At 34.5% G+C, this 27,009-nt stretch overlaps 1 protein-coding gene across 1 annotated transcript; it reads left to right on the top strand.

Moving 5' to 3' along the window:
• The first annotated feature begins 673 nt into the window (after window positions 1-673).
• Window positions 674-26,719, top strand: LOC140438438 (TBC1 domain family member 19). Its single transcript, XM_072528116.1, has 9 exons — window positions 674-948; window positions 5,002-5,146; window positions 9,348-9,442; window positions 14,304-14,364; window positions 16,844-17,074; window positions 17,155-17,292; window positions 21,602-21,770; window positions 24,541-24,742; window positions 25,646-26,719. Exons 1-9 carry the CDS (start codon window positions 851-853, stop codon window positions 25,902-25,904), a joined length of 1,398 nt encoding a protein of 465 aa, XP_072384217.1. The 5' UTR covers window positions 674-850; the 3' UTR covers window positions 25,905-26,719.
• Window positions 26,720-27,009: the final 290 nt, after the last annotated feature.

Here is a 27,009-nt window from a genome sequence, read left to right as displayed (position 1 = left end):
ACAGTGAAGCGGTATTTCAAAAAGCGCTCTCAACTTCCGTTTTGCAGACGATACAGTAATAATGACGGATAACAACAATGATTTACAGAACGTAATACAACGCCTTAATGAACGCTGTCATGAGTACGGACTGAAGATAAATTTAAAGAAAACTAAATACATGATCATGACTAAATCTGCATGATGATTTCCAACCTTCGATAGAAGATGGAACTTAAAGAAGAAAAAATTGTCCAATATTATTTACTTATAGGTTATAGAATAATCTCACAATACAATGCCACACTACTGACTGCGCTGAAATTGTATCTACAAGTCAACAAAATATAATAAAAGCAACAAAATTATATTTTTACCTACAAACAGTTATATAATTTACTTCTTTGGATTGACGTCATTAAAATCGTTGCTATATTTACGTCTATTTGCTTTTTTTACTTTAAAAATTACTAAAATCATTAAATAATTTTTTTAAAGAAACACCGGTATACACTAATAACGCCCTATAATAACTATTCACTTCTGTCGGCACTCCCCACGTGCCACGTGCTGTTTTCTTACCATTTCATTTATTTTTTAGTATTCTACTGTGCCAGCAGTTTTACTATATTCGAAATATGACAACAAGAGAAATATGACATGCAACGTTTGTTTTACTTTTGTGCAATCATTTGAAAGCTTTGAAAGTAACATGAGTGACTTTTACTGATTCGAGTATCTTATATTAATTTATCATTGTCAATGTCAAACTTTATTGTTTATTTTTTAAGATTTGACAAATGCATTTCAGAAATTGGTTATTACGCCTAGTGTAAAATCGGAAGATTTTAAAAATTCTCTGCTGAAAGCTATGCAAGAAAACGGTTTGGAAGCTGAATTAAAAAATACCATATACAGATTCGTGAAATCCAAAAAACGAGAAAGCAACACGTATGATGCATTTTTCAGGTAATTTTAAAATTTTTATTTAAGTTCATTTTATTTAATTATTATCAACAACTAAATTGTAGTGCAAAGTTATGAAAGTTGTTGGTAAAGCAAAAAAGAACGTTATTGTAAAGAATTAGATTGAGAGTCCAATTTAACTTAATACAATAGTCAAATAATTATCTATGACATATACTCCCTGAGGTTATAAATCAATAATACCAACATGATCCTAAATAATTTAACAAATTTAAAATGTTCCTACCTATTTCTTAATGTTTGACAGGCTAAAGCACAGAATAATAAACAATCAGAATGCCCACTCTGCTTGTAAATATAAGTACGCGCATCTTGTTCGCGCGGACGGAATCTGCCATGTTTTAAACGGAACCAGTGCTGTTCAGTGAAATTTTATCTGATTTGCATAGAAAAATTAACACGGTTTAATTTATTTACGGCAACCATAGACATAATATTTATATTTTTTTAACACCTGTGCGGTGTTTGTATACTGCTATCTGGTTATAAATGACCAATTATTAGTTATTTTCTGACCTAACTTAATAAACAGCAAATACTTAAATCTAAGGGCTTAACCTATGGCTTGCTCTTATTGACCTATATTATAACCTATGGCCTCTGCTCGTGACTTGCTGCTGTTCTCTTGACTATTTTGATCACAGTTTCCATACCCAGGTCCTTGTGGAGGTTGCTGTTACTGATATACCAAGGAGCATCAACAATGTTTCTCAGTACTTTGTTTTGAAATCTCTGGATAATATGTAGGTTACTAGCTTTGGTACAGCCCCAGAGTTGGCACCCATATACCCATACTGGCCTCAGTACTTGCTTGTAGATCGATAATTTATTATGAATTGATAATGTTGAATTTTTTCCAATCAGCCAATACAATTTCTTATATCTAATATCAAGCTCCCCTCTTTTCTTTTTGACATGGACTTTCTAGCGCAGCTTAGCTCTTGGGTGATGCCCAAGTATTTTGCTGATGTTGCATAAGGAACTTGGTATCATTTATTTTAACTGGGAAATTTTCTATTTTTTTATTTGTAAAGTTAATGTGTGCAGATTTAGTCTCATTTAATTTTATTTGTTATTTTCTGGTCCATTTATGTATTTTATTTACTGATAGTTGCAACTTATCAGCCGCTTCTTCACTAGTGTCTCCTATAGCTAGTATGGCTATATCATCGGCGAAGGTGGCAATAGTGTTTTGTTCCAGCTCTGGAATGTCACACGTATACAATCGGTACAGGACCGGACCTAAGACACTCCCTTGTGGTACGCCAGCTTTGATCTCCCTTAAGTCGGTGTACACTTCTTCTTGTTTTACTCTGAAATATCTATTCGTAATGTATGATTTCAAGATTTCTGAGTACGGTTTAGGTATGAACGTTCTTAGTTTATAGTTTAAACTCTCATGCCAGACTTTACCAAACGCCTGTGCTACGTCCAAGAAGGTTGTAGAGCAGACTTTCTTTTCTTCTAATGTTTTTTCTATTATATTCGTTATTCTGTGAACTTGATCTATAGTGGAATGTTGATTTCTGAAACCAAATTGATGATTTGGTATAAGATTTTTTCTTTCTATTATTATTTTACTATATTTTATTCGTACTTTTAGTTCAAGAATAAATTAAATTATTTAAAATTTACTTAATTATTAATCTCTAAAAATTTAAATTACAGTTCTGTCGTAGCTTGTCACAAATTTCTCAATCTGAGTCTATGTTTCCGTTTAAAATTGGCGATCGAGTGCTGACACACTTCAACGGCGGCATCTGAGAGTGAACATTCTGATTGTTATTTATTCTGTGGCTAAAGAGTCAAAAATGGTAATGCCAATGCTAAATGAAAGCAGTATTAGGTATGTATTAAAAAACTGGGAATAGAAATTAGAACTAGTATTAAAACGAGAATAAATACAGTATTCTCTGCCCTTTTATATGGATTTGAAGACTGCATAATTACAGACGCAACTGAAAAAGACCTTTTTTATGGCTTTAGCACTTAGTTATTTAGCCAGATACTTGTTGAGAAATATGGTCTTAAAAAATGCTCTACTTAATAAATTAAATCCAACTGTGATAAAAATATTTAATATTTCAAGTATTTTTAAAATAACAATACTTACCGTAACAGCCGACGAAAGCGATACATCAAATATTTTATAGGTTAAGTTTTAGTGTCAGGTGCGTTAAAATGACAGCTTTGCTGGTAGATGTCACCTAAGTATAGAAGGGAGGTACAATGACAAATTCAACATAGCGTTTTATTAACTATTTTATTTTCGATGTCCTCATTTGCCCCTGTCCATATTTACCCTGATTGACCTGATTGTAAAATATTTTAACAACTTTCATATTTATACAGTCGCAGTGGAAGAGTCCAATTTTTGTGTACCTAAGGAGGGGTTAGCCGTTAGGTAAACAAAATGTAAAAACTGACCATAATTTGTTATTTTGATTTTTGAAATATTTCATAATTTTTTTTAATTTAAAAATACACAAGCTTCGCGATACTCTACAGTACCGCCTACTATACTTTATTTTTGGCATTAGGAGTTGACCCATACTGCACTACACTGTTACTAATATTAATTAGGCTGAATAGTACTGCTATAAAAGATATTTGTAGTATTTAGTTAGCAAATAAACACTGTTCGACACAATTGTCTACTCAGTAATGCTTTCCGTACTAATAATTATAATGATCGATTGACTGATAAAGTCAGGGTATACCGGTAAATATCTTCTTTTTCTTGATGTGCCTCTCCGTTACAAATGTTGGCGATCATCATGGCAACATTTATCTTATCTGCAGCAGCGTGGAATAGCTGCACAGACGTGGTATTGAACCATATTCTGAGTTTCTTTAACCAAGATGTTCTTCTTCTTCCTAGAACTCGTGTTCCAAATATTTTTCCTTGCAGGATGGCTTGAAGGAGAGCATATCTGGATTAATTTCGCATAATATGTCCGAAGAACTGTAACTTTCGAGATTTGATGGTGGTCAGTACCTCTGGGTTCTTATTCATTCTTCTGAGGACGTCCTCATTTGTGACTTAGTCAGTCCACAGGATCTTCAGCATTCTCCGATATAGCCACATCTCAAATGCTTCCAGTTTTCTGCACATATCTTCGTTCTAAGTCCACGATTTAACACCATAAAAAAGGACAGAGAAGACGTAGCATCGCAGCATTCTTACTTTTGTATTAAGAGAGAGATTGTGACTCTTGAAGAAGGCCCCCATCCGATTGAAGGTGGATCTAGCTTTTCCGATGCGTGCTCTAATCTCCTGGTTGTTCTTCCTATCTTCATGTATTATTGTGCCGAGATAGTTGTAGTGCGTCACTTCTTCTACAGGTGATTGGTTGACGAAGAGTTGACCTTCTGTTATACCTTTCTTGCTAATTATCATAAGCTTTGTCTTCTTAACGTTTATATTGAGTCCATATTGTTGACTGTAATACGTGATTTTGTTCATAAGAACTTTTAGGTCTTCTAAGTTGTCCGCAAACACTATGGTGTCATCTGCATATCTGATGTTGTTTAGCCGGTAACCATTTAGTAGAATACCTTTTTCAGGTTCGTATAAAAGTTCGATAAATATTCTTTCAGAGTAGAGATTGAAGATTAGAGGAGACAAAATACAGCCTTGCCTCACTCCACGCATGATTTTCACCTAGTCAGTGTGTTCACCTTCAACCCTGAGTTTGGCTGTCTGATTCCAGTAAAGATTTCTAATTATTTTCAGATCTTGGTTGTTAATTCCGGTTTCTTTTATTATTTGTATCTTGGAGTTCTCGATCAAACGCTTTCTCGTAATCAACCAGACATGCGTATACGTCGCAGTTGACGTCTACGTATGACAGGTAAATAGGTATAGCTTTATGGAATTCCTGCTAATAAAATTAATTAATTTCAGCATGCCGATAGAACCTAAGTATGGCAACAAGTATGACGTCGAACTTAATTTGTTTTACGTTAAATTTTGGTATTTTCTCGTTTATATTATGCTGCGTGTTACTGTTAAATAACAATTTTTATTTCTAGAAAATGTCAAATTCATTGGGATAAAAGAATCCACAAGTCATTAAATTCTATGTGTAATGAGCTAGGAATAAGTCTTGCAAAACCACGAACAACAAACGACAAAGAAGAGATTTTGAGTAAATGGACGGAATTGAGTAACTACGAAGTAAGTTCATTATAAGTTTAATTATGTAAACAATTCTACATTCTATATATTTGGTGATTAAAGAAAGAGACTATAATTTATCCAATAAGGGAGGCTATAATACAGGGTTGGCCACTCAAAAGGGTTGACCTTGATATTTGGCAATTTTCATTGGATTTTGTGAAAATGCTTAAACAGGCTGATTTTTATTCTAAAGAGGACATCGTTTAATGATATTAATAATTAAAAAGATTATTAAATTTTAAATATGAAATATAGATAGTGGAAGTGAGGGCCCATTGATACACTGGGAAAATTGATACAGTGACTGAAAACATAGAAAAGAAAAAGAAAAGGAAACTGAGAAGTTTAGCTTACGAGTATGCCAAACAAGTGAAATACAAAAAAATATCCTAAATGGGACGAAACAAAAGCAGCAGGGCAGGACTGGATTTCAGGTTTCCATAAAAGAAATGTGAACATAATGTTAAGAAAACCTGAAAACACCAGTCTCGCACGGTCAGTAGGATTCAACAAAACCTCAGTTACAGAATTCTTTAAAAATTATGAGTGTGTCCTTACTAAATACTCATTCACACCAGATCGCATAATTAATATTGACGAAACAGGTATTACCACCGTAATGACGACGCCCAAAATTTTAGCCAACAGAACACAAAAACAAGTCGGACAAATCGTTTCTGCTGAGAGGGATGAGCTGGTTACTTTCTGTGGTATAGTATCAGCTATTGGGAATACTGTACCCCCTATATTTATTTTTCCACGAGTTCATTATATACCTCACTTCATAAATGGTGCTTCTAAGGGAAGGTTAGGCCTCGCTACGAAAACTGGTTGGATGAATTGTGAGTTATACCTGGAAGCACTATGACATATCCAAAAACATACTTGCTGCTCAACAGAAAATCCGATATTGCTGCTTTGTGATAACCACGAATCGCATATCATGAATCAATTGAAGCTGTCGATTATTCCAGGGCGAATGGCATAATTTATTTATCGTTTCCTCCACATACCTCGCACAAGTTACAACCACTTGATGTGGGGGTATTTGGTCCCTTTAAAAGCAAGTTAAAAGTTGCCTTTAACGATTGGTATACCTTTTTTTACATTATTAAAGAGAAGAAGGAAAATCTGCATACAGACACCTGTGACTCACATATGTAGTGTTGGGTTCCTAATACCCTAGCGCTAGATGCCCAAGGAATTTGGGCATCACTCCGAGACGGTCGGTGTCCAACTAAAAACCTCTCCTCTGTCACACCAGACATCAGGATGGAAGGGCCGGTTAAGGCAAACATCTCTCCTGATGCCCTGCTATCGCCCGATTCCCATTCTTTCTCCGACACATTCATTGAGGAAACTACACCCACACGAACCACCAAGGACTTTCAACCCCCTGTCTTAGCGAGGCTGCCATCTCTCTCGCGTCGTATGTCTCATTTATTCTTATTTCGGCCTGCGACAGTCCGAACCCCACCAAAGTGCTACTCGCTTGTTTTACAATTCTGTTGCGAGTTCCCTCTCCTCTCGTTCTTTTGAAGAGAGCAGCTCCCTGATAAATTTGTGGATCCGTGTCCACCACCACTCATCCCTCATCATTTTCTCCACCATTTCTCTCACGAAATTAAACATTCTGCAGTTACACTCTCTTACAAACTTCTCTCTTTCATCCGCCCAACGCTCACACTCCAACATCGTGTGTGTCACAGTATCCGAACAGCCACAGTAAAGGCAATGATCGGACTGAGCCCTCCTGAACCTGAAAAGGTAGCTGCGGAAGCAGCCATGGCCTGTGAGCATTTGCGTTAGATAATAATCCAGCTGCCTATGCCCACAGTCCACCCAGCTTCGAAGGTTCGGGATTAGTGACTTCGTCCACTCCGCCACATCACGTGTTGCCACCCACTCCTGTTGCCACTGACCAATTGAAACTATCCTATATAAATATATAGTCGTAGGGGGCGGAAATCCAATGTTCCGCCCCCTACGACTGTGAATCCTTGCCCTTTCACCTGCCAGCACATGTAAAGGAACACAGCCGGTGATAACCCACAAAGTGGCAGCTGACACAGTTCTGTAGGCACATGCTACCCGCAGCAGACTGCGGTTGGCAGTCTGGCCACCCAGGTAAAGCCTTAACCATTTATGAGATACCAAGTCTTGCTAAACTAGCATATTTTGAAGCATTCGCGGAAAAGAACATTACCAGTGGATTTATGAAACCAGGCATTCACCCTTTAAACAAACTTGTTTTTTCTGATGAAAATTTTGCTCCTTGCGACATTTATGCTTCCGATGTAATCTCAACAGACCCAAACGTTTTGGAAAATCCTTCTGTTTCCACAGAGTTCCCAGTTGCTGAACCCGGGCCTAGCACAGCAACGCAATCACTTCCAGAAGATAATCCATCGTCATTTGGCGCTGTTCAACGGCTAGAACTTCGACCGTCAATACCTGCTTCTTTAATTATAAGTCCTAAGAGTGTAAGACATTAGCAAAAATAAACAAAATAGCAAAACAACGAAAAGGAAAGGAACGTGGTAAATCACGTATTTACACTGACACTCTCGAGAAGGAACGACTTTTAGAAGTACACAATACCCAACACAGACAGATGCAGATTAAAGGACAAAGACGCCGTGCCAAAGAATTAAGAACTGCTAGGAATATTGTAGCTCTTGCTGATTCGAGTAACATCCCAAAGAAAATTGCTAAAATAAAAAAATTGAAAGTGATAGTTCTACAAGTTGTTTTGAAGAAGAGGCGATGGATTTATCATCGAATATTACAGGGTTACCAAATGATGATAGCCCTGCTGATTTGCTCCAACCATTCCCAGAAAATATAAATGAAGGTGACTTTTTAGTAATAAAATTTGAAAAAAAGAAATCAGTTGTGCACTATGTGGGCAAAGTCTTGGCCAAACATGATAGCTTGGAGTATCATATATCTTATCTAAGGAAGAAACCGGGATCGTCGACTTTTATTATTCCTGATGTGAAAGATGAAGCTTTAGTCAATTTTTCAGACGTTTGTCTAAAATTACCAATGCCTAATGTTACTGCAGGGACGAATTGAACAGCTTTACTCTGCAGATTTCCTATAACTCTCGCTTCGTACAACATTCAGTAAAATAGTATGTTACTACTTTATTAACATTTGTTTCATTAACATTATCTTTGATTTGCTAATAAATTGCATTGAAATATTTTTTTATTCATTTTTAACAGTGTGTTAATGTACCCCTAGTTGTACAAAACTGCCTCAGGAGTTGAATCATTGTACCCCGTATGTGGGGCACTTTGATGCATTGACTACGTTTAAGAATTACACAAATATATTTTTTTTTGTTAACCGTTCTCTATTTTAGAGATGTTTTATTAAAAATAGGTTAGTTATTCTGCATTCCACAAAAAATTACATTTTATATCCATTAAATTCAGGAAAAATTAGTAGTAGAAAAAAACTGTATCAATAGGCCCCCACTTCCCCTACTGTGTGTGGCACATCATTAGACAGGTAGGTATTTTTCTTCTCCTACTGTGTGTGGCACATCATTAGACAGGTAGGTATTTTTCTGGAGAATTCAGGCATCTATGCCGTTTTTTTATATTACCTCTGTTCTTCTGGGAAAAGTATCAATTTATTAAACACCTAAAATCTAAAACATTTACTAGGACTACGTCCGGTTCGGAGACTTGGTGCTCAAGAGTTTGGGCCCTACATGTCCGGGTTTTTTATTTTTGTTTATTTTTTTTGTTGGCTTTCGCCGGTTTTTGTTAGTGTTTTGTTAATTTTTTTTGTTGGCCGAAGTCGTTTTTTTTATCTTTTTTGTTGGTTTTTTTGTGTAGGATATCTATAGAAAAATTCTGTTATGGTTTAGTTGGTCCTTGTAGTTTAGTTTACTTTGTCGGCTATTTAGACCTACGCACCATCCTCTGTTGAGTTATTTATTTAATTTTTTCTCTCTGTAGTTTTTGTTTTCTCTCTGGTGATAAGCTGACACTATTTTTTGATGAAAAGTCCTAACTTTCATATAATTGTATGGTTGGTATTATAGATCTACACATATTGTATTTGTTGCATATAAATTCCAGCTTCAAATACTATCTCAAAAATACCTAGCTTCGACTTTGTTAGTTTTTTTTAATTCTACTTGAATTATTATATCCATTGCAACACTGTTATTTTATTTTAGGTTAATATACAAAAATACAGGCCTGTATATGCCCCAAAAGATTTCCTAGAAGTTTTGTTAAATTTAAAAGGACCTATTGATGAGAAAAGTTCGGAGTAAGTTAATAATAAAATAACATTCAGACTAAATTAAAATCAATGCAACAAATATTGCTATCTTATATTGTTATTTAGAAATGCAACTAATACTTAACACATTCTTTATTATTAGACAGTTTATCCACAATTAATTTCTGTCCAGAATCAGTTAAAGAAGCACTTAGGTACTTTAAATACTAGGTGCTCTTTCTCGGGAATAGAAAAAAAAATCATCGTTAGTGTATTTACCTCTCTTTAATGTCTAAATCATTTTAAATGAATATAATTCCAACGTGATGGAAATCTGGTAAGTAAACACGATATTTAAAATTGGAAATAAAATACTACCAACTAATTATCGACCGATAATAATTCCACCAACATCAGGTAAAAATAAGTGGAAAAATTAATTGTAATAGAGTATCGTTTTGGGTAGAGCACAATGTTATTCCAGTCTCACAGCATGGATTAATACTTAATCGTTCTGTAATTGTATGAACCTCTCGACATCATTTGAATCGATTATTTCTAAAAGGGCTCAAGTACTATTTCGGCCATTTTTCTTTTAATATGCGAAACTAATTATTCACCCAAAAACCTACTGTTTGGTGCAGAAATTAACTAAATTCGTTTATTCCTTACTTGCATTTTTGTGTGAGAAAATACTGGTTTAGCGCAGAAAGGGCGTAAGTAAATTAACTTAGTTCCTTTAAAAATAAATATTTAAATTTGTGTCATGCTGTATTTGACCTTGTGCTATGTTTTGGTTTAAAATGCAAACCTCGTGTCGCGAAATATTTTCAGTGATTTAATAGATGATAAGCCCCCCTTAACGGTTTCGATACTGTGTGTAGTTAAGAGTAATATAATCACATTTGCTGGCAATATGTCTAGTCCGGACGAAAATAGAAGCACTGAAAGTGAAGGGGAGCCGCCTCAATCAGATAATCTTAGAAAAAGACGGCGAGGTGTGAGAAATGATAAAAATTACCAAAGAAATTTAATCAAAAAAGCTAAGAGTTAGTGGTACTGCGTATACAGATTAAAAGGCAAGATGGTTGCTGCCAGGCAAATCGAAGGTACTTGCAAGTAAGTTAAATAAAGTTAATATTAAATATATATTCAATATATAAAGTTATATATTGAATAGCTTAAGTATATCGATGTGTTATTTTTTAGATATAAAATTTGTTTAGCAGTAAATGGTTGATTTCAATTAGTATGGAACAGAAACATCCTGGGTTAACCGATAATAGTATAAAAGGTCCGGTTTCAGGTAACAATAGTTTACCTGAGGTAAAAGGTCTTAATAATGAGCCAAGTCAGATAAATTTAGTAATATTTATGACCGCACTAATTGAAGTCAACCATTTTCTGCTAAACAAACTTTAAAATGCAGTGTTTTACTAAGCTAAACGATGAGCAAAAGCAAGTAGTATTTGAGAATTTCTACAAAATGCAAAACAAGGATGAACAGGATATATATCTTCAAGGCCTGATACATCAGAAAAATGTACCAAAACGAAGAAGCCAGAAAAATGAAAACAATAAATTAAGGGAAGTATCTTTTGATCATTTTATTCGCGTTGGAGATCTGAAAGTAAAAGTGTGTTGTAGGGCTTTTTTAAATTTGCATTCTGTATCTGAAAAAAGAATAAAGCGAATAAAATAATTGATTAAAAATAATCTGACTCCTAGAGATAAACGTGGCAAAAATATTAAAAGGGCAATGCCAGAAGATCCAAACATATTAATTCGTCAGCACATTCAAAGCTATCCAGTAAAAGAAAGTCACTATTCGGGAAAAGAATATAAATATCTAGATAGTAGGCTTAATATAAAAATTATGTACGAAATGTTTAGATCCAAGTATCCTGAAACGAAAATTAAATACAGCTATTATACATTTTTTGGCGAAAACTTTACTTTGAAATTTGGCCGTCCTCAAATAGACAAATGCGTAAAATGTGTAGAGTTAAATTTAAAAATCAAAAGTCCCTCTCTGGGAGATGCCTCAAAAAAGTGGCTGTTGTAGAATTGTTGGTACACAAAAAAGCGCCTACAAGTTTTATACGAATTTATAGGATACTGTTAAAGAGTGTCACGATAGGAATGGCGTGGTAGGGCTCGCATTTGACTACGTATATGCAAAATGTTCATCTACCACATATTATTATACCGTACAAGAAGTCGTCTATAAGAACCAACTAACGGTCAATGTATTTTGCATACATCTTAAAACAGAAAAAATATTTTTTCTATATTTATCACGAATGACAGGCCAATAAGGCCCTAATGAAGCATGCACCTTTTTGCTTGATTATATAAAAAATTACATACCACCCAACATAAAAGAGTTGAAACTTTTTTGTGACAACTGCCCTGGGCAAAATAAGAACCATACTATTATAAGATTATGTTTGGCCCTTACAAATATGAGGTGCTCCGATAAAATTGAACATTATTTTTCCATTAGAGGGCACTCCTTCTTGCCCTGTGTCAGGGATTTCGGTGTCATAAAAGGGTACTTAAAAAAAATTTGACAGAATATTTGAAATTTATAAGTACATAGAAATTGTATGTTAATTCAAAAGCCAAAAGCAAGTTTACTGTAAAAGAAGTTCAAACTAGGTAGTGAGATTCTTGATTTTAAGCAATGGTGGCCTAAGTATTATAAAAAGACAAGCCTGTCCACTGAATCTCAACAAATAAATGTTCCTCGATCTCAAAAAAATCATTTTGCAATTTCGACCTTTAACCATTTATGTATATAGCTCCGAAACTCCAGGTTATGTAAGGGCATCGGAATATATTAATAGCATTTTTGGTGTTAATCAATTCCATTTGGCTCTACCGAAACACAACAGCCAATTTAATATCGAATGGTCCAAAATACCAGCATATCCTGAAGATATGGTGCCAATTTTGGAAACAAAAATAAACCCTTTGCAAAGCCTTAACCCGTGGGTACCAGAAGATAAGCAAGAGTTTTACGTCAACATAATAAATTCCTGGAAGACTAAGAAATCCAAAACCAAAGCAACTTAATAGAACTGAAAACCATATTTTTTTTTTCGATTTTGTTTTAAACTTTGTAAGAATAGTATTTTATTTCTATGTTTTATATTATATATTATTTCTTTAATTTTGGTTAAATGTATTTTTGTGGCTGTTTTTCACAATAAAATTACCATATTAGAGGATTATAAAAAACCTAAAAAATTAAATTTGAGTTTTTAAAATGTTTATTTCTAAACGGACCTAAGTTAACTTTTTTGAAAAATCTGTCCAATAAAGAAAATCCAGAATTCTAGATTCATTTGATTAATACACACCTTCAACCGCACCATACTAATGAGAAAAAGGAATAAAAAGTTTAAAATATCAAGAGGTTAAAAAATAAACAACATTTTGCTGTTTTTCTCAAAACTTGAAAATATCACTTAGTCCCTTTAAGAAATAATTGATTCATTTATATTGACTTTTCACGTACATTTGAAAATTTATTTATAAGAAAGTTATTGCTGAGGATAGAACATTACGGCGTTCGTTATTCTTGTGGTTAGAAAACTTTCTCCACCAACAAAATACGACTGCACTGTTTCACGTATAGTAGCCAGTGTTGTCCCTAGGGGGTTAATATGAGGTCCTATTTTGTTTTTGCTACATGTATCAGACTTAATTTGTGGATGTCAGTAAAAATCAGTTTCCTATGCCAATGATTTGAAATTGTATTACTATCCAGATATGGTTAATACTCTACTAATCTTTAATAGTTGTATCAAAAGTATACTACCTGACGAAGCAGAAACATGAAAACATGATTAAGTAGATGACGTATTGGAAAAAAGAAATCGACAAGATACTGATTTGCAGATAGAAAATGTTAAGAAAAATCCAATTATCATCATCATATAAGGAGATGGCTAGTTGGATATCACTTTCTTCACTGGAGTCAGACTGTTTTTTGTCGTTTAGTTAATTTGGTTGTTGTAGGGAATTCCGTTAAACGATCTTTAACCTTTTTGATAATTAGTACTTGTCCTTTTCCTCTTTCCCTCTATATCAACGCATCTTTCTCGGGTGTGTCAGTTATTATTGTGCTTTTACTTCGCTTTCTAGGTTTCCTGTTGGTTTTATGGGGTGGTGCATTTGGATACCCTCTGAAGTCTTCTGGACTAACAAATGTGGGAAGTTTATTATCCATAGTTGTTTCTAGCTGAAATCCTATTTTAGATGGTCCAGGTTCACTTTTTCTAGAGTTATCTCGTTCTGAAGTTGTAGGCCAGATGGTCCAGCACATTCAGTGTCTGGTGTAGTCTCTTTACGAAATTGTAAGATGGCAGGTCCAGGTAATTCATAATCCAGGACATCTTCCCGTGGTAGCCTGTCAGATACATCTGTCAAAATTTCTGAAAAAGCTGAATAACTAAAAAAATATGAAGTTTTGACCTATGGTACCTAATAAAAATGTTGTATAAAATTTACGCAGACTCCAGAAACACAATAATATACAGGGTGTTCCATTTAAAATTAAAAAGTTGCTGTTCACTTCCGGTATAACCGGAAGTAGCATATCTGTCAAATTTTATTGTAATCCCCATAAACCAATTTTCATAAATATCGTGTTAGTAGTTTCCGATAGAGAGAGAGAGAGATAGTGTAAGATCGTCGTGAAACGCGCTGTATTTATCAAAAAATTATAGCTTATCAAAGTATTAATTGTGTGTAGCACTGTATAACAAACAGGGTGATTTACACATATTCCATGAGTAATAATATGGTGGCAATAAGTATTTTGATTAATATTCATTAAGTTTGTTAAGAAAATTCCCGTAATAACATCTAATTACTTATAAAGAAAATATTAATTTTTTAGGGGAAGTACCGGTTGGCAGTTTAGTCAAATACCTCTTAAAGTAAAAAATTTGGGTGATCTGGTAAGTAAAAGTTAGGCTTCACATATGTTTTAAATAATAGTAGGGGAGACTGGTCTACAATGATTAGTGAGTAGGTACGTAATGGGACATCTTCTTCGCGTGCCATATCAGAATTATCCGATGTTAGCGATTACCATTGCGAAGGCTTCTACATCTTCTGCAATATGGAATAATCATTGTCCCGCATTTGATATCTGAGTCCATTCTCGAATGTTCCTCAACCAAGAAACCCGTTTCCTTCCTACACCTCTACGGCCCTCTATTTTACCTTTAAGGATCAGTTGTAATATTTTATATCGACTTTCCCTTACTATATGTCCCAGATAAGACATAATTCGATGTTTAACAGTCTTTAGCAGTTCTCTATCTTTGTTGACGATCCTTAGTACTTCTTCATTAGTTTTCCTTGCTGTCCAAGGTATCTTCAGCATTCGTCTATGAACCCACATTTCCAATGCTTCAATTTTGTTCATAATCGATACTTTTAGCGTCCACACTTCTGCACTATACAAAAGTACGGTCAAACATAGCACTTAACGATTCTTTGTCTTAGTTCTAAACTGAGATGATTATTGCAAAGATATGACTTTATTTTCATAAAAGTAGTTTTAGTCATTGCTAATCTACGTTTTATTTCTGTGTCTATATCTAGTTGGTCCGTTATCACAGTTCCTAAATATATCATTTTGTGGACTTTCTTAACTTGGACTCCGTTTAATTGAAGCTTTTGCATCGGGATGTGAGTCACGACTAAACACACATCTTATCTCCTCACTTTATTTGAAAACTGTGAACAGTTGCAGTATAACAAATTGTTAAGTGTATCATTGTGTTTTATGTTGTAGAATTTTTGGTGTTTAAAACCTGAAATTGTCCCTATTTAACTCCTAACTATGCCTTGACAAGCCGAATGAATAATCAAGAAGCTTACTTTTGGATACAACTTGTCAAAATATCCAATATATTAACCATTATTTGATTTTTTCTGTTTTTTTTTCCCTAAAAATTTAGTTTTTAATTATGACAATTTTATTAAGCCTTCTCTACCACTTGCTAACTATATTTTTACTGCGAAACGGGTTATGGTTCATTACGAAACAATGGTCTATACCTAGAGAGTTACAAGGTGTAAAAATATGTAATGTTATTTGACAGTATAGCCTATTTCTTTGTAAGACATTCCAAAAATCAAAGTATTTGCATAACTTCATTTTATTTATAAAAAAAATCATATACCCACATAATTTTACATAAATAAATCGGGTCCAATCCGGGTCTTATATTACATAAAAAAGTGTGGTAAATTTAAAAAGTTAAAATCACGAAAATGTTTGAGGTCCTCGAAAGGTCCGGATTGGATTCGACGTATATCCGAGGGATATATAAATTGTACGAAAATGCAGTTAGTTGTGTAAAAATTGGAACCAGAACCTCAAATGAATTTAAAGTCACTAAAGGGCCTAAAGCAAGGATGCTGTTTGTCACCGACACTCTTTAAAATATACGTCCAAGAAGCATTGAGGAATTGGAGAAATAAATGTGATAAATATGAGCATCGAAGTGGGACAAGAAACTCTGTATACATTGTTGTTTGCAGATGATCAGGTGGTGGTTGCAACCGATGAGGAAGATATAAATTATATGAATCGAAAATTATTTGAGGAATATGCCAAATGGGGGCTTACTGTAAACATAAGCAAAACAGAATATTTAAAAATTGGAGGAAATACCACAGATCTGAGGCTTGAAAACGCAGTCATAAAAGGCTGCAACCAGTATAAATATCTAGGAAGCATCATATTAGCAGATGGCAGAGTTAAGATAGATGTACAAAACCGAATAACCCAAGGGAAAAAATGCATCCGAATACTGAATTCATTACTGTGGTCTAATAAAATAAAGATGTATACCAAACTTCGCGTATACAGAGCAATTGTAGAACCAATTACCACATATGGTGCCGAATGTTGGACAATGACAAAGAATAAACGAGATAAAGTAGACGTTGTGGAAATAGATTATCTTAGAAGGTCATGTCGAGTATCGAGAATGGAAAGAATCAGGAATGAGGAAATACGAAACCGTACAGGAATTAGAGATACTCTTTCAGATAGAATACAAGGAAGGCAATTACAATGGTATGGTCACGTGATGAGAATGGAGGAGGAGCGGTGGCCAAAGAAAGCCTTAATGTATGTTCCGCCAGAAAGAAGGAAAAGGGGAAGACCACCAAATTCCTGGAGAAGAAAAATTACAAAAACAATGCAATCTAGAGGCTTAGAAGAGGGAGATTGGAGAGATAGGAAAAGATGGAGGCTGAAATGCGGGAAGCGGCAATCGCCGTAGGACCCCCGTTATATGATGATGATGAAAATCACGACATGAAATTTAAACTAGTATTATACCTAATTAAAATAACCATCTATTTTATTAGTCCTTGTTCTTTAAAAAATAAAAGTAACAGTGTGTATTGTTTTAGAGAAGTTTTTATTCGGAGCTTTCACGAGGGGAACAAATATTAACAGCTACTAATTCGCTAGTAATAACCCACAGTTTTGCACAATTCGAAGAAGAAAGAATACACTTAGGAGAAAAAGTGTTACTTAAAAATTATGCCCCAATAGCACAAGAGTTCTTAAAAAAGGGATGTCCGAGATGCTTACGAGCCAGAATATGGAGTTTACTGTTAGGATCCGAGGTTAAGGAATATGTAAGAAATATTTTTATATAATGCAAATACTTTCAATAATATTCATAACACATAACTATAAGTAATATTTTCTTTTTTAGGAATACGCGTATTTCCAATCCCTAAAAGAGCACGTACTACAGTATGATTTGATGATCGATAAACTCATCATTAAGGATATAACTTTAACAGCCTCTAACGATGATCAATATTTTGTATTTGAAGATGTACTCTATCAGGTTTGTTTATTATGCATGTGGATAAGTATTTTTGAAAGTATTTAATAATTTGAATAAAACAAACAGCGTACACTTCGATTGAAACATATCTCAAAGCACATCATGAATTTTATGACGTCAATAATCGATGGTATACTCGGTTCATTGATCACAGTCCCAACTGTTTAGAAATAATTATATTTTTCTACGTTGTTACTTTAATGTACAAAACAGACAATTGTAAACTAAATAACCAAACTCATAATAGATTTTAGTAAAAAATACGTTTATTTGATATATAAAAAAAATTATAAAATACATTAGAAGTACATAAACGATTTAAAAAAGTAATACAATTCTTGATATTCCAAGTTAGAAAATGGAACAAAAAAACAACAAAAACGATTAAACAAAATAAAAAATTACAAAAATTTTATTAATTAATTATAATGCTGGGGGCAAACAATTCGTTTGTGCTCACCACACACACTTTTATTACAATGGGCACAACTGTAATTTCCTCTCCTTCTCTTTCTCCGATCACAGAAGGCACACAATCCTGGTCTTTTTGAGCTTCCTTGTTGAGCGACAGCAGCTATATTTGTAGCAGAAGGGACATCTTTATCTAGCAATATAGATATTTGCGTCTTTAGGGCAACTGCAATTCTCAAATTTTGAATTCTTCGCTTCATGTGAGTAGCCGATAAGGTGAGCGATAAGTTTTTTAAAAATCGAGATCTCGAAACAGGTGTATCTACATTCAGTTTATAAATTACAAAAGCATTCACAGTAGCAGCGTCAAGAACTCCAAAAAAGTACCTCATAGGCCATCGGTTGGATTTTCTTTTGGTGGTCTTTGAATGACAGAGCTTGTAGAATTCTATAATATCAGGTTTATTGGAAATTTGATTTACGTCTCCAGTAGAACGCATTGACGAGATCAGAACTACATTTTTAATTTTCTTAGGTACATAGGATACCAACATTTTATCTGGACTGTACAAAAATCGTGATGACTCAGTAGGAATCCCTTTTGTGTCAATAAAGGATTTAGGAATCTCCCTCTTATTTTTTCGAAGGGTGCCTACTAAAGTTAGATTATCCTTCCTAAGTTCCTCAGACAGTTGACAAGACGAAAACCAGTTGTCGGTGGTAACGTTTCTGTTTGAGTTCTTGATGGGTTCTACCAGCTTTAGAACATATTGAGTTGGTAACAGCAGGTCACTTTGTGGTCTGTTCTCTTTGCCAACGTAAGGAATTCCTCCATAGAAATAGAATGTTCTTGCATCACAAAGAGAAATAATTTTGAGTCCATACTTATCTGGTTTACTTGGTATATACATTTTAAACGGGCATCTCCCCCTAAAGCTTAACAAAGTCTCGTCCACGGTTATATACTCCGATGGAGTGTAATTTTTTCTGCAATTACTCTCGAATAAACTCCAGAATTCTCTGAATGGAGCAGATTTATCTGTTCTCCTTCGTTGTTCCCTCGTGATCTTAGAATCAAAGCGGAGCACTCTCAACAAAAACTCAAAACGATTTTTGTTCATGGCGCAACGAAATAATCTGGGACCAAAAACTGGAGAAAACACATACAGTAATGTTACGCCTGAATTTTTTAGTGCACCAAGCAAATATAGCAAGTCAATAATCGACTTTATTTCTGTAACATCTGTTGAAGATATGTAAGACTGTTCTGAATTATATGACGATGATTTTCTCTCAATTTCTTCATTAGTATATTGGACAATCAGTTCAATCATCTCATATGTTATAAAAAGATTAAAAATATTTATTTCGTCAGTAAGACCTTTGGCTTTACCCTTTGCTCCTGGAAGGTGGGTAATAATATTTCTCGAAAGAGTTCGAGAGTGTATACTACTTAATGGAATGTCAGTCCAAATTGTTTCATTGTCTGTACCCAAAAAAAGTTTCTCTCATCTAGTGGTTCATTTGCTAAAGGTACGTCCATATCTTCGTCATTTTGGTCACAGTCAGAGGGTACATACTCGATATCCTCAGTCATGATCCGATAAAATATTGTCCTCAATTTCACTTACACTGCCATCTATGGATGAATCGCTTTCTTCATCTTCCATTTTAGAAATCTCTTCCAAAATCTCCTTTTTAGATAAATATCTTTGATTAAATTCCATTTTCTAAAAAAAAATATTACGTAAACCACACGGTAACGTTTTTATCCGACATCAACGCGTAATAAAATCCGAACGAAAAACGTTTGACTCACCTTAATTCGTGGGCATCAAGAGAACGACTACTTAGGAGGGTACTTGGGTACTAGACGGCAGTAGACGCCTACCATACGCATAAAATGTCAGACTCGATGTCGGATCTGACGTAACCGTGTGGTTCTAGGGTTAAAAAACGGCTTCGGTCACAAAAAAATTACAAAACTACTAACAAAAATTAACAAAAAACCCTAAACCCGGACACGAGCGTCCATCCTCGAGCGCCAAGTCGCCGAACACGGTGCGGAGACTTGGGGCCCGAGCAAGTAGGCAAGCAAGCATTTCAGATTCGATGATAAGTCACCAGAGATAGCAGGAAAAGAGCGCCTTACGCTAACCTGCTTTGATCGGGATAGGATATCGTGTTGGGAGTTCTTGTGCCTCTATCGCGCATCAGAGTACTATAGGGGGGGAAAGGGATGGTCTAGAGCAGTGGTTCCCAACCTTTTTCCCATGATCGCCCCCTTAGACAGGTTTCACCAGTTATGAATACTACAATCCTTCTGGAGACAGTATTATTGCTGAGAGGAACTGCATCTGTTACTTGGCTGGCCTGACTGGGTCCCAACATAGTATCAACTATCTCGTTGACAGCTGGAAGGATGAGTTCTTCTCCAATTGTGTGCGGCTTGCCACTTTTTGCTATTAAGAATGATACCTTGTAGGAAGCAAGTAAACCCTTGTCGTTTTTCTTGGTAGCTTTTGCAATCAATGGCCCAACAGTAACTCGCCTTTCATACTTTTGCCTTGAGCTCCTGTAAACGAAAGAAATACACATTCACTTTAATTATTATAAGTAATGGTAATAAAGTTTAAAAAAGGTTTTCTTTCAGTCTGACTTTTGGTAATAGAAAGTAAAAATAATTATAATATGTTGATAGGTACAGTTACGGTCACTAAATAGTTTACACTTTAATTTTTACATTGCAATACTTTTGACGTAAAAGGTGCGTTTAAACGGGGTAAAAATTTAAAAAATAGGCTCCTAGATACGTAAGTCTGTAAACTATTCAATGATTGTAACTGTACATGGAAAAAATAGATCCTACAAACAAAAGACTTTTACTCACCGCAAAATATTGGACGGGTCTGTCTGACTTATCTGAATGAATCCTCTTCAAGTGATCCATAAGACGAGGCGGCTTCATGGATTCGTTTGACAAAGATTTTGCACAAATGAGACACAATGGTAGATTCTTATTCCCTGGCAATTCAATGAATCCATATTTCAAATACTCCGTTGGGTACTGCCGGCACTTTTTTTAGGTGCTGACATTTTGAGAGCAAAACAAAAGAGTAATTAATTACAACTTATTGAGAAGGCAAAGAATAAAAACACTATCCCGCAATTCTCAATAAATAATTATATTGCCACGCGTCGACGTCTCTGTCCAAATTCTAACATTGTGACTAATAATGATTCTAATATTGTGACGCCTCGTGTTCGATAAGATCTGTGACTAGACGAGATGTTTGTGTTATTATTACCTGCATTGGTATACATATATTTACTTTTTATTATGCTATGGATATCCGATCGAAAGTATTGTATTTTTTCTCTATTCTTATTTTTCTCAATTACCAATTTCTCGTTTTCCGGATGCTAAACGCCCCCCTTATCGCCCCCTTTTCTCTGTCGCCCCCCATATGGCCCCCTTCGCTCTATCGCCCCCCTGAATATCTCAAATCGCCCCCCGGGGGGCGATCGCCCCCAGGTTGGGAATCACTGGTCTAGAGCATTGGGGCGCGGTGGAGTGATGAATTATAACACCCGAGTGTTATTCTTAAGGGGTGTATAAGTCTCACAGGCTGGATTAAATTAACTTGCTTGCTTGCTTGACTTATTTTAAAACCCGAATCTGTACAGAATCTTTTCGAAATATATAACAGTTGCTCCTTTTCAAATGTTATTATTAATAACAATTGAAACATAATTATTACCTCCTTCATATTTAAGTTCTTCAGGTTAAGGATTTCTATAAACACGTTGCAAATTTAATTGTTTGAATGTTTTCTAGGAGATTTAGTGTATTTTAATTTTTCAAGCCCTTGCCTTATATTTTAAATTACATTTTTAGGTAATGCTATGTTTTTCAAGAGATTCAGAAATTTTAAAGAACCTTCCTACACAACCCGCTTTTATGCAAGTAGTCATAAAGGGAAAAACAGGCACACCGGAAAGCACTAATACTACTATAGTTTTTCCTCCAAGTGGAGTTATTCCTTTTCATGGATTTTCCATGTATGGTAAGTAAACAAAGTTTAAATTTACTTCTTTGAGAAAAGCAACTTTACTTAAAATGTTTACTCTATTTGTAGCTAGTATACGTTTTTATGGTAGAAACTGGTGGCGAGACGAAAACGAAAAGAGGCATTATCAGGAACTGCGACAACGATTTTGGAAAATGCAGGAACACTTCGATTTTTGGTTAAAGGGAAACATACCTGTTTTTTAATGTCAATGGGGTCAAATAAGACATCATTTGCAATTCCCTATACATTAGTCACAAATTTTTAAATTCGGTACAATAGTTTGATTTATTTAAAAAAAAAATACATTTTAAGATCAATGTTTTTAGCTGATTCTCTCACATTCCGAAGCATTTGCGGAGGGATTCGTCGGCATTTGTTGACGTAAATCTTCTAAAGATGCTGGTGGTGTTATGTAGATTTTACTTTTTAGGTGCCTCCATAAAAAGAAATCCAGGGGAGAAATCTGGTGACCTAGGAGGCCAGTAGTTTCTGCCTTTTCTCCTAATCTAATGCCGTGGAAAATGCTGGTCTAAGTAAAGCATAATGCGGCGGGCACCGTCTTGTTGAAAAGTCAAATGCTGTTTATCATATTGTTAATCATTTTCAATAATATCAGTCACAGTAAAATTAATGTTAAAAAATGGTCCCACCAATCGATCAGCGAAAATTCCAGTTTATACATTTAATTTTTGTGGCTGCTGCGTATGTACTTCGTGGAAAGCGCTGGGGTTTGAACCAGATTAATAACAGCAGTTGTGACGATTTACAGTTTCGTTTACGAAAAAAGTGCATTCATCGGAAAAACAGATATTAAAGAGAAACTGTGGTGCGATCACTGCTCTCTCACTCATTATTTCACAAAAGTGTAAACCATCATCATATAACGGGGGTCCTACGGCGATTGCCACTTCCCGCATTTCAGCCTCCATCTTTTCCTATCTCTCCAATCTCCCTCTTCTAAGCCTCTAGATTGCATTGTTTTTGTAATTTATCTTCTCCAGGAATTTGGTGGTCTTACCCTTTTCCTTCTATCTGGCGGAACATACATTAAGGCTTTCTTTGGCCACCGCTCCTCCTCCATTCTCATCACGTGACCATACCATTGTAATTGCCTTCCTTGTATTCTATCTGAAAGAGTATCTCTAATTCCTGTACGGTTTCGTATTTCCTCATTCCTGATTCTTTCCATTCTCGATACTCGACATGATCTTCTAAGATAATCCATTTCCACAACGTCTACTTTATCTCGTTCATTCTTTGTCATCGTCCAACATTCGGCACCATATGTGGTAATTGGTTCTACAATTGCTCTGTATATGCGAAGTTTGGTATGCATCTTTATTTTATTAGACCACAATAATGAATTCAGTATTCGGATGCATTTTTTCCCTTGGGTTATTCGGTTTTGTACATCTATCTTAACTCTGCCATCTGCTCATATGATGCTTCCTAGATATTTATACTGGTTGCAGCCTTTTATGACTGCGTTTTCAAGCCTCAGATCTGTGGTATTTTTTCCAATTTTTAAATATTCTGTTTTGCTTATGTTTACAGTAAGCCCCCATTTGGCATATTCCTCAAATAATTTTCGATTCATATAATTTATATCTTCCTCATCGGTTGCAAACAAAAGTGTAAACGACGGTCATAATTATGCACATTAAGTATCTGCGCTAAATGTATTTTAAATGGATGGAATTTGTTTAATTCAAAATGGCTTTGACGCTCTTGTTAAGGTTGATTCGAGATACAGCTGCTAATTGCCTTATATTTAACATAGGATATAGGTGAACAGGTTTTAACATTGCAACTTCACTAGCGCTATTAACTGCAGGCCCTTTAGTTAATATAGTACCGTTCTTTATTACCTACATTCCTAGTTTGCTGATGTTTTTAACAACTCCAAAACATAATTCCTACTGACATGTGTATTCTACAATCCTCTAATTTCACTATATTTATGTGTTCGTATCATAATATTTGCTTAGTGTGACAAATTTGACAAAAAAAAACTATGAGTAGAATGAAATTAAAAGCTAAACCATTTTCCTACTTAATCAACTAATTAAGCTGGTAAATACAATCTAAAAAGTTAGATTAAAAAGTTAAATTAAGAAAAACTAATGTATTGGGAAATGTAAGTGCTTTAAAACCATATCTTATTAGACCCTACTGCTATTTAAAAAATCAGAGAGTTTCTTACGGCAGAGTACCTTCTAGTACCAATGAATGCCCAATTATTTCAAATTTTATGAAATTTGATCCGCCATATTGGATTCGCCATTTTGAATTTTTCAATTATGACATTAAATTCGTAATCAGCGACCTTAAAAACTTTACAGTAAGATACCTATACCTTATACCTATTTATGTCCAAATAATCAGAAATATATTAAATTTGGTCCACCATATTGGATTAGCCATTTTGAATTTTTTAATTTTGACGTCAAATTTGTAATTCGCAAGGTTAAAAATCGTATAGTACACACTCATAGTCAAATTGATATACTTACATTTAGAATTTTGGCCAGGTTTTCAGCAATTCGTAATAATGTGCCATGGTTTAGTGGTCAAAGGAAAATAATCGAAAATACTAGAAAAATGTGTACCCCTTTAACCAAAAACCAACGTGCTGCAATCAAAAATTTTGTCGCAGTTCCGGATAATACCTCTGTTTCATTTTCGTTTGGCCACCCTGAATGTTCAATATTTATGTTTTTTTGTAAGTAGGTAAGTTTTTAAATACGTATTACCTTATTTTTAGCTGCTCCATTTTGTTACATTTACGACGATCCCGTTCATTTGTACTTTTCGTTTAGAGCATTCTACCTGAGATATTGGCATAGATTGCACAGAGTTTGTGGAAATTCTCAAGGTGTGGTGGCTCTTTGCCTGCTATTCGAGAAACTGCTTCAGTGTTTCGATCCACTGCTGTGGAATCATTTCAGGAAATACCACGTTCCTCCGTAAGTTATCTAATTATTATTTCTTCTTTAATATAACTACTTTTAGTTCCAAATGTTTATTAAAATTGTTAGTAAAGCAAAGATAATATAAATGTATGAATAAAAGAATTATTTAAGATAAGAGAGAAAAGAGAAAATTACTTATAAAAAAAGACGGCATAAGAACGTCTTTTGCAATGGTATATTTAAATTTTAAAATTATCCAAAAAGATTAGTTGAAATATCAATACGTTTTCAGTCTTATCAGACCGTCATCAGTGAATCCTGAAAAATAAGTAATTCCACTTTAATTTATTACAACAGGGTGACGTTTTGACTGTTAATAAAAAAAATAATGTAAAATTACTTAAATATTTGATTACCACGTGTTAAGAACCATGGGAAAAGAGGTTTAGAAACATTTGTTGAACATAATAAAAGTTATTTAAAATTAAAAAGTGATGTCATATGTCTGTGGAGAAGGCGATATAACTTTGAACTTGGTCATGCAGATATTGTGAAGACCATCAAAATAAACCGCCCAAGGTGGGTGGGCCACGTTATGCGGATGGATGAGAGTGATCCCACTAAAATAACTATGCTAAACAGGCCGGTCGGAAGAAGAAGAAGGGGGCGACCTAAACTCAGATATCTGGACGATGTACAGGCAGATCTGAGGGAGATTGGAGTGAGGGGCTGGAGAAGACAGACACTCGATAGGGAAGGATGGAAGAATGTTTTGAAGCAGGTCAAGGCTCACGAAGGGCTGTAGCGCCAACTGATGATGATGATGTCATATTGTCGATGATTAAAGATTTAACTAAAAAGGAACATTTTGAATCATATGCGATATTGTAATCAAAATTTTTATTAGCATAAATGATGTTTAACTATTCTTTTATTTATATTTTATTTTTTTTCTAGCTTGAGACTCGTAATAAAATGGATAATGCGTGCTTTCAGCGGTCATCTTCCTCCAGAACAGCTACTCTCCTTATGGGATCTAGTGTTGGCATACGACTCTTTGGAAATCATCTCGTTGTTGGCTGTAGTCATACTTATTTTTAGAAGAGATAATCTACTTAAAGTTACTACATTACAAAATATAGAGGCAGTTCTAGCTGATCTCTCTAGTATAGCTGTTATACCTTTACTACAAATGGCACTAATGAAAGACCTATGATCTAGAATAGTTTAAAAACGATACTCTATTTCTGGGAAAAGCTGATACAATTACAAAATCGATAAGTTTACAGTATGGGCATTTTAGAATTGATGGTTCTGGATTTTTGCATCAGTAATGATATATTTTATTATTATTATGGAAATTTCTACAATGTTTCCTCATTTCAAGCTTCTATTTTTTTCAATTAAAGCTTATTTTAATTTAATAGCCTCGCTCTTGCCATTTCGTGAATATCTCTCTCTTACTGAATTTATTATCTATTTCCTTGATTATCCCCTCTTTGGTCTAATTTTCTTTTTGGTCGCTTGTTCTTCTAATTGTCTCGTTTTCATTGTTAAAATTGATTTTCTAATCTAAGTCCCACCAACGCTACTTATAACTGCAATGTGTCTAATTCTAAGGACCTTTTTTAAAAGTAGAAATATTTTATAATGTTGCCTACTTATCTGATACTTTTTTTTCGTTTAAACATCTGCTACACAATCTACTAAGCATTTTTGATATTTTTGAAAGTCCATATTTTACTTATTCAGATTATATTCCCGATATATATGCTTTTTTTTATTTTCGTAGCTATAAGGGATTTGAATATTTTCTGTATACCTACCTATCTAAATATACTTCAGATTCTTCTTGTAGAAATGAATCCAATTTTTTTCGCTGCTTCGTGTGGTCTTCTTGTAAAAGTTCAGTAAAATCAAGCATGTATTAAATTTAGTTGCAGTTTAAAACGATAAGAAATTATAATTTTATTAAAGCAGATCATAGGTTTATACTAAAGTGCGTCCTACTAAAAGATTTTTTGAGAAATAAATGTTTTAGAAAGCTTATAAAAGACCTTTAATTACAAATTTCCAATACATTTCCCCTTCTTCGAAATAAATTTTAGTTCACTGATGAGCTCTTATTGGAATTGCATTTATTTGTCATCCTACTGGATATATACAAACTTTACAAACATACGTTTTTGTACAATTGTTTTGCGCTCTTAGCGTTACGTGACAAATAGACCTCGGACCTCGTCCTAACGGTTATCTGCGTCGGTAATATGTAGAAATTTATCTCATCTTGCGAAAAGTGTATTTTTCTCATCGATCAAGAT

This window comes from Diabrotica undecimpunctata, chromosome 4, assembly GCF_040954645.1.
Source record: "Diabrotica undecimpunctata isolate CICGRU chromosome 4, icDiaUnde3, whole genome shotgun sequence".
Lineage (NCBI taxonomy): Eukaryota > Metazoa > Arthropoda > Insecta > Coleoptera > Chrysomelidae > Diabrotica > Diabrotica undecimpunctata.
Note: the sequence above shows the minus strand (reverse complement) of the source record. Positions and strands in the feature narration are given on the sequence as shown.